This window comes from Salmo trutta, chromosome 17 (assembly GCF_901001165.1).
Source record: "Salmo trutta chromosome 17, fSalTru1.1, whole genome shotgun sequence".
NCBI classification, from domain to species: domain Eukaryota; kingdom Metazoa; phylum Chordata; class Actinopteri; order Salmoniformes; family Salmonidae; genus Salmo; species Salmo trutta.
Genome location: NC_042973.1, coordinates 7102930 through 7113950, shown reverse-complemented (window position 1 = coordinate 7113950; position 11021 = coordinate 7102930). Strand labels below are relative to the sequence as shown.

General features: G+C 44.9%; 1 protein-coding gene across 1 annotated transcript; it reads right to left on the bottom strand.

Annotated features, from left to right (window-relative positions):
• Positions 1 to 5076: 5076 nt before the first annotated feature.
• LOC115151502 (5-hydroxytryptamine receptor 3A-like) lies at positions 5077 to 10682 on the bottom strand. The gene is made up of 10 exons (XM_029695490.1): positions 10580 to 10682; positions 10214 to 10277; positions 9536 to 9705; positions 9302 to 9346; positions 8894 to 9000; positions 7306 to 7475; positions 6827 to 6999; positions 6380 to 6590; positions 5979 to 6182; positions 5077 to 5724 (listed from the first exon to the last, which is right to left on the bottom strand). The coding sequence occupies exons 1-10, from the start codon at positions 10607 to 10609 to the stop codon at positions 5426 to 5428; spliced, it is 1473 nt and encodes a 490-aa protein (XP_029551350.1). The 5' UTR covers positions 10610 to 10682; the 3' UTR covers positions 5077 to 5425.
• Positions 10683 to 11021: the final 339 nt, after the last annotated feature.

Below are 11021 nucleotides of genomic sequence, written 5' to 3'. Positions count from 1 at the left end.
GGCTGAGAAATGTGAGTTCTCCAAACGAGCCGTCTCATTTCTAGGATATCGCATTTCCACCTCGGGGGTGGAGGTGGAGTGTGACTGCGTGACGGCTGTGCGTAATTGGCCAACCCCAACCACTGTGAAGGAGGTGCAGCGGTTCTTGGGGTTCGCTAATTATTATCGGAGGTTTATCCGGGGTTTTGGCCAGGTGGCGGCTCCCATTACCTCACTGATGAAGGGGGGGCCGGTGCGGCTACGATGGTCAGCAGAGGCGAACAGAGCCTTCCTTCGTCTGAAGGTTCTGTTTACCAACGCACCTGTCCTGGCGCATCCGGACCCCTCTTTGCCATTCATAGTGGAGGTGGACGCGTCCGAGGCTGGGGTAGGAGCTGTGCTATTGCAGCGCTCGGGCGTTCCTCCGAAGCTCCGCCCATGTGCCTTCTTTTCTAAGAAGCTGAGCCCGGCGGAGCGCAACTATGATGTGGGGGACCGGGAGCTGTTAGCCGTGGTCAGGGCTTTGACGGTGTGGAGACATTGGCTTGAGGGGGCACGTCACCCTTTTCTCATCTGGACCGACCACCGTAACCTGGAGTATATCCGGGCAGCGAGGAGGCTTAATCCCCGTCAGGCAAGGTGGGCCATGTTTTTTACGAGGTTTAACTTCACTCTCTTGTACATTCCAGGTTCCCGGAACCGGAAGGCTGACGCACTGTCGCGTCTCTACGACACCGAGGAGCGGACCATCGATCCTACTCCCATATTTCCCGCCTCCTGTCTGGTGGCACCGGTGGTATGGGAGGTGGATGCGGACATCGAGCGGGCGGGTCGGTCAGAACCCACTCCACCGCAGTGTCCCGTGGGCCTGAAATACGTTCCGCTTGGTGTTCGCGATCGCCTGATCCGATGGTCCCACACTCTACCCTCCTCGGGTCATCCTGGGGTGGAACGAACAGTGCGGAGCCTGAAGGGAAGGTGCTGGTGGCCCACCTTGGATGAGGATGTTCGGCGTTATGTCTCTTCCTGTTCGGTATGCGCTCAGTGCAAGGCTCCTAGGCACCTGCCTCGAGGGAAATTACAGCCCCTCCCTGTTCCGCAGCGGCCTTGGTCTCACCTCTCGGTGGATTTCCTCACGGATCTCCCGCCGTCCCAGGGGAATACGGCGATCCTGGTCGTTGTGGACAGGTTCTCTAAGTCCTGCCGTCTGCTCCCTTTGCCCGGTCTTCCTGGAGGCCCTGTTCACCCATGTCTTCCGGCACTATGGGGTGCCCGAGGACATCGTATCTGATCGGGGTCCCCAGTTCACGTCCAGGGTGTGGAGATCGTTTATGGAGAGGCTGGGGGTCTCGGTCAGCCTGACCTCGGGTTTCCACCCCGAGAGTAATGGGCAGGTAGAACGCATCAACCAGGATGTGGGCAGGTTTCTGCGGTCATATTGCCAGGACCGGCCAGGGGAGTGGGCGCAGTTCGTGCCGTGGGCCGAGATGGCCCAGAACTCTCAGCGCCACTCCTCTACCAACCTGTCACCCTTCCAGGTGGTATTGGGGTATCAGCCGGTCCTGGTGCCATGGCAACAGAGCCAGACGGAGGCTCCTGCGGTGGAGGCATGGGTGAAGCGCTCTCAGGAGACCTGGAATGGTGTCCAGGAGTGCCTAAGGAGGGCTGGTGAACGACACAAGGAGAGCGCTGACCGCCACCGCAGTGACGCCCCCGTGTATAATCCGGGGGACAGAGTCTGGCTCTCGACGCGGAACCTGCCTCTCCGCCTGCCCTGCCGGAAGCTGGGTCCGCGGTTTGTGGGGCCGTTCAAAGTCCCGAGGAGGATAAACGAGGTGTGTTACAGGTTACAACTCCCTTCATATTACCGCATTAACCCCTCGTTTCATGTGTCTCCTCAGGCCGGTGGTAGCTGGTCCACTGCAGGACGGTGAGGTGCTGGAGGTCCCCCCGCCCCCCCTGGACATCGGGGGGGGCCCCGGCGTACACAGTCCGAACCATCCTGGACTCCCAACGTCGGGTAGGGGGCCTGCAGTACCTCGTGGACTGGGAGGGGTACGGTCCGGAGGAGAGGTGCTGGGTTCCGGCGGCGGACATTCTAGATCCACCTATGCTACAAGAATTCCACCGTCGCCGTCCGGATCGGCCGGCGCCTCGCCCTCCGGGCCGTCCCCGAGGCCGGCGTCGGTGCACGGCTGGAGCCGCGCGTCAGGGGAGGGGTACTGTCACAGTATCTAACGAAGGTGGCGCCCCTCCTCGGTCGGGCGGCGCTCGCCGGTCGTCGTCGTCGGCCTATTAGCTGCCACCGATCGTTGTTTCTGTGTCTTTTGGTTTTGTCTGTCTATCCCGCACCTGTTTTGTGTTTGTCATTAGTGGGGGGTTATTTAGTGTGTATTTTCAGTTGGGGTTCTCGTGCGGGATTGTTTATTGTTCACTCAGGACAGTTGTGATTATATCCTGTTAGTATACATTATATTGTCGGGCTGCGCCCCCTGCGCTGTTGTTTTTCAGTGCGCTTATTTTTGGGAAAAGTGTTTTCCCCAGGTGGACTTCGCCACGCGCCCTGTGCCCTACGGCCATTGCATTTTTTCTATTATTATTAAAACACAGTTGCTCCGGCCCTCTGTCTCCTGCTCCTGATTCCACATCTCCACTGGTCCTAGACAACCGTGACAGGAGGAGATATCCTTGTTCTTACTGCAGTACAACTGTAGACATGGAGGATAATATATCCTTGTTCTTACTGCAGTACCACTGTGGACATGGAGGAGGAGAAATCCTTGTTCTTACTGCAGTACCACTGTAGACATGGAGGATAATATTTCCTTGTTCTTACTGCAGTACCACTGTGGACATGGAGGAGGAGATATCCTTGTTCTTACTGCAGTACAACTGTAGACATTGAGGGAACTGTACTGTTAGATTTCAGTGCAGCCATTGATATTATTGACCATAACCTGTTGTTAAGAAAACGTACAGAACCAGTCAAAAGTTTTAGAACACCTACTCTTTCAAGGGTTTTCTTTATTTTTTACTATTTTCTACATTGTAGAATAATAGAGAAGACATCAAAACTATTAAATAACACATTGAATCATGTGGGAATTAGAAAAGTTTTAAACAAATCAAAATATATTTTATATTTTGAATTATTCAAAGTAGCCACCCTTTGTCTTGTTGACAGCTTTGCACACTCTTGACATTCTTCCAAACAGGTTCATGAGGAATGCTTTTCCAACAGTCTTGAAGGAGTTCCCACATATGCTGAGCACTTGTTGGCTTCTTTTTGTTCCCGCTGTGATCCATCTAAGCCCAAAACATCTACATTGTGTTGATGTCAGGTGATTGTGGAGGCCAGGTCATCTGATGCAGCACTCCATCACTCTCCTTCTAGGTCAAATAGCCCTTACACAACCTGGAGGTGTGTTGGGTCATTGTCCTGTTGAAAAACAAATGATAGTCCCACTAAGAGCAAACCAGATTGTATGGCGTATTGCTGCAGAATGCTGTGGTAGCCATGCTGGTTACGTTTGCATTGAATTATAAATAAATCACTGACAGTGTCACCAACAAAGCACCCCCCATACCACCATGCTTCACGGTGGGAACCACACATGCGGAGATCAGCCGTTCACCTACTCTGCATCTCACAAAGATACCTCAATTGGAACTAATAATCTCAAATTTGGACTCATCAGACCAAGGACAGATTTCCACCGGTCTAATGTCCACTGTTCATCTTTCTTCTCCCAAGCTAGTCTCTTCTTCTAAAAGGTGTCCTTTAGTAATGGTTTCCTTGCTGCAATTCGACCATGAAGTCCTGATTCATGCAGTCTCCTCTGAACAGTCGATGTTGAGATGTGTCTGTTACTTGAACTCTGTGACGCATTTACTTGGGCTGCAATTTCTGAGGCTGGTAACTCTAATGAATGTATCCTCTACTGCAGAGGTAACTCTGGGTCCTCCTTCCTGTGAGGGTCTTCATGAGAGCCAATTTCATCATAGCGCTTGATGGTTTTTGCGACTGCACTTGAAGAAACTTTCAAAGTTCTTGACATTTTCCAGATTGACTGAGCTTCATGTCTTAAAGTAATGATTCACTGTCGTTTCTCTTTGCTTGCTTGAGCTGTTCTTGCCATAATATGAACTTGTTCTTTTACCAAATATACCAACCCTACCTGTATACCAACTCGACCTTGTCACAACATAACTGATTGGCTTAAACACATTAAGAATGAAAGAAATTCCACAAATGAACTTTTAACAAGGCACACCTGTTAATTGAAATGCATTCCAGGTGACTTCCTCATGAAGCTAGTTGAGAGAATGTCAAGAGTGTGCAAAGCTGTCATCGAGGCAAAGGGTGGCTACTTTGAATAATCTGTTTTCCAGTTTTTTGGTAACTACATGATTCCATATGTGTTATTTCATAGTTTTGATGTCTTCACTATTTTTCTACAATGTAGAAAATACTAAAAATAAAGAAAAAACCTTGAATGAGTAGGTGTGTCCAAACTTTTGACTGGTACTGTATGTTTTATGGCTTTTCAACCTCTGACATATTGTGGATTCAGAGCTATCAATCTAATATAACTTAGAGGGTTTTTCTTTAATGGAAGCCTCTCTAATGTCAAACATGTAGGGTGTGGTGTACCGCAGGGCAGCTCTCTACGCTTTTCTATTTTTACCAATGACCTGCCACTGGCATTAAACAAAGCGTTTCAGCAAACACAGCTAATGAAGTGACTGAAACCCTTAACACGGAGTTGTAGTCAGTTTTGGAATGGGTGGTCAGTAGTAAACTAGAAATGAACATCTCCAAAACTAAGAGCATTGTATGGACCCCAGGAAGAGTAGCTGCTGCTTTTGTAACAGCTAATGGTGATCCTAATAACATACCCCAAAATAACTTCCTGTATGTCGACACTCTAATCAAACAAGGATGTGGTTTTTGGATGATCCCCTACTTTGCATGTCATTGATCCATGTCTTGCGTGACAGATCTTCATCATCATCGTCATTGATCCACCATCAACATTACAATTCAGAAAACATCTCAGATAACCCCAAGGGATTGTTGTTAGTAATGAAACAGTAGTTTTCGTGAAAGTATGTTTATTTGACAAAGTAAAACACCTTTCCTCTTATATAGTAATATGTAAGTCAACACACCTACTCAGTGCAGCCAGAAGATCAAAGAAACAATTGTTAAAGTTCTGGTAATTTTAAGGTAATTGTTTTTAAATCTAAACAGCAGTCAACAACATGGTAGACTCCTAAGTCTTGTACGCAGTGGTGTAGTGGAGGGTAAGCACTATTTCCTCACATTTTGTATTTCAGACAAAAATTTAGCCACCAATCATGGGAAAATAATAAGGAAATATAGGGAGCGTTACTTTATTCCCAACGAATGGCGTTTAACCACCTATTTTTTTTAACCAGTACATCACTGGTTGTACGAATTACTCCAGATGCTGAGGATGACGATGAAGCTGAAGGTGAAGAAAATGCAGTAGACACCAAAAAGCAGCCGGTCGAGGATGTAGCCCACCTGCATCCAGTCCTGGGAGATCTGGTTCCCGTCCACATGCTGCGCCACCTGGAGGCGGATGGACTGCAGCTCATTGCCCAGATTCCTCAGCTCCGCCAGGGCTGGATTGCCTGCCTCTGCCCACATCTCACCTGGTTCTCCTTTTTGAACCTGTCTCTCCACCGTCAATGGAGGGCAGTCTTTCACGTCTGTTTCTTAGAGACAAGAGGGAAGGAAAGGAGAAATGATAAATATACCTCCTAAAGACAAAAAGTATTGATTGTCTAACATCGGACCTAGTCAAGTGGCTGGAAAAATGAATCAGAGTGATTCCTGCATTTATGTTACTGTTCAGGCCTGTGATTGAATGCTTTCACTATATTGCTTTGGGTTGGACAAAATCAGGTTCTGCTAATTGCCTGAAAGTCTGTGTAATTGTAAATCCCTGAAGGGATCAGATCAGGGGTACCTCCTGCAACTGGATTGAGGATGATCTTGTCCTCTCTGGATTTCTGAGGCAGCCAGACGAGGTTGCCCATGAAGCGCAGGACGAGCACTCGGACCCAGCCAGGCACTGGGTGGAAGTTACTGGATCCAACCAGAAGGTTGGTGATGAGAATAGTCTCCAGCAGGCTGGCCACCATCAGAGCCAAGCAGATGGCGAAGAACACATCTGCATGGGCGGGAGGAGGAGGAGGGAGGTGAAGAGAGGAAAATATTCAGCTACTCTTAGGAGGACAAAGGAAGTGGACTTCAAAAAAGACACTTCCCCTTAACCAGCTAATCCAACAACACAAAGTAAACATCTACCTCTACATTTATGACTTACGACAAATATGGCATTCCCAGTACACATGTTTTCATACTCACTTATAAGTGGAATGGTGCTTCCTGTGACGGGCAGCAGATTATTTATGATGAGCAGAAAGACCGAGTAGCCCAAAATAAGGGTCATCTTGAAGGAGGAGCGGTCCACGTTCTGGGGAGGCAGCAGAAAGCTGAAGAGATCCACAGTGATGAGGAAGCAGCTGGGGATCAGGAGGTTCACCACGTAGAGGGTTGCTCTGCGCCTCAGGATAATCTACAGTTTAGAAACACAATGTTGAATGACAACCTTCAAGGGTTATCTGGCTTGGTGCAGTAGATTCCCATATCAGACAAGACAAAGTCATAAATAGCTGGGTTTGCATCCTATGCGTGAAACAGGAAGTAGTCTCTGAAACAAAAGTAATGCTAGAAATATGGAGAACTCAACGTTCTGTAGTAGTTGAGCCAAATTTCTTGCATCTGAGAAATTGCGGTGCTTTGGGTTCTTACATAGAAGCAGAGCTCATCATAGGGGTTGCTTTCTCCCTGATCAAATGATGATAACTTGAACTTGCTGGATTTGATGTCCATCAGCTCCCACTCCCCTTCAGTGGACAACACACTAATGGAGCGTTTCAGGATGTCCTCCACCTCCTTCCCTAAGATAATCCTTATGTCCGACACTGCAGGGGAGATAAAGGAATGGGTCATCCTGGGATGAATGTGCTGAACCTATATGGAAGCAGAACGCGATTTGTACTGAGGGGATGGTAAACTTGGGCCTAATACCAAACGGATCCCTTGGTTGACACTTTGGTTGAGACAGAGTAATATATCAAAAACTTCAATGGACCACCCTTTCTCATACCTATCATTTAAGATCACAAGGGAGAGTCAGGATGTTTTTTGGGGAGAGAAGGAGCGATGGGTTTGGCATCAGACCCTTAACTTCAAAGACTTCCTAAAGCGTGGTGGCATTGACGTCTTACCGTGGTGGATGTAGGATCTGAAGGTGAAGGTGCAGTTCTGGACGTCAAAGGGGAAGGTGTAGATCTCCAGGTTACAGGAGCTAACCACTCTGACAGGGTTGGCGTCTAGCACTTTACCAGTGTGCTTAATGACCACATAAGGGACGATGGGAGCTCTGTTTTCATCCATACTGTAAGACAGGATGAAAATGGGGGTACAATTTCAAACCATGGGCCTGATATAAATCATATGTTTTATATTTCTAAATCTTGACTGAATCAGTCACTAGTGCAATAAAAAGGGACAGAATTAAAATGTTTGTTAAGATGTCTTCACCCTCGCGGAACTCTAATTAGCATAATAAAAACATCCCTATAAAAATCTGTCTGTTTAAGCTATGGATTTATATGGCCTGTGTCTCAATCCACCACATCCGCCAATGACGGCCTTCCGCATCTGCGGTGGAAGGTGGCTGAGCTACAGTTGTGTTTGTCAGACCTTTAGACATCCCAAAAATCGGTCTTCTCTCGAAAATGTCTGTATAAAAACAAACTAATATGACTCTCACAAATACGATGGTGTTCTCCATTTTGCTCTACGATAACATAAACCTCACGAGACTCGTTTGAAGAAGTTACCGCCAATCTCCCAACTTCATTCCTAACTACACCTCAGGAATTTGTTTACATCACTGTAAGTGAGTCTTTATCCTTTGACAAGGTAATCCATCCACCTGACAGGTGTGGCATATCAAGAAGCTGTTTATTAAGGAGCATGATTATTACACAGTTGCACCTTGTGCTGGGGACAATAAAAGGCCACTCTAAAATGTGCAGTTTTGTCACACAAAACAATGCTACAGATGTCTCAAGTTTTGAGGGAGCATGCAATTGGCATGCTGACTGCAGGAATGTCCTGTGTTCATTTCTCTACCATAAGCTGCCTCCAATGTCGTTTTAGAGAATTTGGTAGTACAACCGGCCACACAAGCGCAGGCCATGTGTATGGCGTCGTGTGGGCTAGTGGTTTCCTGATGTCAACCTTGTGAACATTGTGAACAGAGTTCCCCATGGTGACGGTGGGGTTATGGTATGCGCAGGCATAAGCTAATGAACACAATAGCATTTTATTAATTGTCAATCTGAATGCACAAAAGTACCGCAACGACATCCTGAGGCCCATTTTTTGTATTTTTTTGTATGTATCTGTAATCAACAGCCAATCATGTGAAATCCATAGATTAGGGACTAATGAATTTATTTGATTTACTGATTTCCTCATATGAACTGTAACTCAGTAAAATCGTTGAAATTGTTGCATGTTGTGTTTATATATAGATATATAAGGAGTTTTATTGCCCAAAAAAATAGTTTAAATGTGGGGGGAAAATAATTACACTTTTCCTGATCTTTCTTTTGTCTCTCATATATACGACAGACACTTTAAAGCAAACTTCATTTTCATCATTTTTTAACTATGTGTTTTTCCATGTATTAATCTGTTATTCAATGTGTTTCTATGGGCTAATAGCAGTAAGACCAAATTCAATGTTTCATCAAAAAAATAAGTATATGCTATCTATATAGACTGTAGAGATGTTTAACTCACAATTCATTGATTACCACATCTGGTGACCAGAACCTTTCCCTGGGGAGAGAAATATTGGCAGAGCCGCATTGGACTGGGTCCCAGCTGAAAAATTCATTCTCCCATTCCTGAAACAACACATTAGCAACAATACAATATGTTTGGAAGTCTGGAAGCAGCACTCAAAATGATAATATGATGTTTAGGATTGTTCTACAGTCAAAGATAAAATATGTTTTTTAGTTTTAACCAAATATATATCACTATTGCTATCCAGTACACGTTGGTGCCCTTACAAATATGAAGTAATGTGAAGTAACATCCTTAACACAGCTGCTGTAGGAGAATGAGAAACCAAAGTGCACATTGAAAATGACTCCCATACACTGTGTACGTATACTTCCAAAAATAATAAAATAATACGCTCACCTTCACCAGCCAAATGTAGGTGTTCAACAGTTGTGCTTTTTCTTCCTGAAAAGAGAATTACTTTTCGTACAAAGTAAAGGAAATAAAGCCACATTTTACATAGATCTACGAAACATGATGTGGAGGAACATTCAGAACAATATAGCACATGTCAAACACATTGATGGATTTAATGGTATGTCTCCTCAGGGGAACTAGTTGAAAGGGATACCATGCTGTCCTACTACTCCTTACCACACCCAGGATGCCGTAGAGAGTGAAGTACATGCTGATGTTGGTGGGGGTTGAGAGGTTCATGACAGGTCGTATGGAGTACAATGTCATCGCGTTCTCCAGGGCGGCCAGAAGGGATATGGTGTTGGGGTTGGTGCAGTTCACCACTATCTTACATCTCAGGCATGGTGCTGGGGAAACAATGGTAACCATGGTGCTTTATATTGTGGTTTTGATATGGTCCTGTGTTCCTCAGTTAGTAGAACATGGTGGATGCAACACCAGGGTTGTGGGTTCAATTTCCACGGGGGATCAGGATGAAAATGTATTCACTCACTACTGTATGTTGCTCTGGATACGGGAATCTTGTAAATTATGTCAAATATCTGAACATCTTCAGTGAAAAGTCTTTAATTTTGAGGTTCTTGCATTTTGTAGATATCATTATTAGAATCTTGTTTGAATTATGAAGACCTTGCTACTTTTTCATATGATAGTGAAATGAATTGACTGCAAACCCACAAATAAATTATGTTATGAACTTGATCGTTAAGGTATCAGATACCCCAAGTAACCTCAAAAAGTAAACATAAAACTAAAGAATAAATGAAATCAAACTATTACTCAAATATAATATTTTAAGTTTACTTAAATTAGTTGACTTTACTCCTTTTTTCCCCGTGTACAAGCTGTACCTACCCTGTACCATCATGCAGCAGATGATGAACAGAACCTGGTGGGAACTGACCGACCATCGTTGAGACTGAAATGTCATTAAAAAAAATCCCTTTTAGGGTCAAATGACAAATTGTATTTTAGATGTACAGTCCATTGTTTACTGTATGTTTGATAATTAACACAATGTGTATAACACCATTAATTACTTTATGAATTCACAACTTAATTTACCTTAAATTAAATTTACCTCTCTCATTACTTGAAAGACACCGAACAATTGTTTTGACCAATTACAGTAATGCATTGAAGCACAACACACAGACACACAACTTAAGTAATGTAAAACCCCCAATTGTCACAAAAGGCATTAGAATGAAAGATATTTACCTCCATTTCTGAAAAATCCTTGGCTGCCATCAAACAGCAAGCTGCAAGTTCTTGACCGTTTCGATCCTATGGCTGAAGTACTGTTTCGAGCAAAGCTTTGTTTCCTAACACCCATCGATGACACCTCTTCACCAGCTGGAACACATTTTATATATACAGACTAATTTGCATAGTTAAACACTTATGTTGATGTTTTGTCATGTCATATCATAAGTTGCTGTTGGAGAATCCACAGAAAATCTTACAGCTCCAGATAATTTTCAACTTTGAACACAATTCTCCTGACACAAAGATCTCTGATACCTTAGAAGTGACACAAGGATTCAATTATATTCTTGATTGTGCAATCAAACTAAAGTGTTGTAGAAATGTGGTAGAAACATGCCTAGCAACAGAGAAGACCATGAGTGAGATCCATAAACCTTGGGGCAAATGAGGTGGT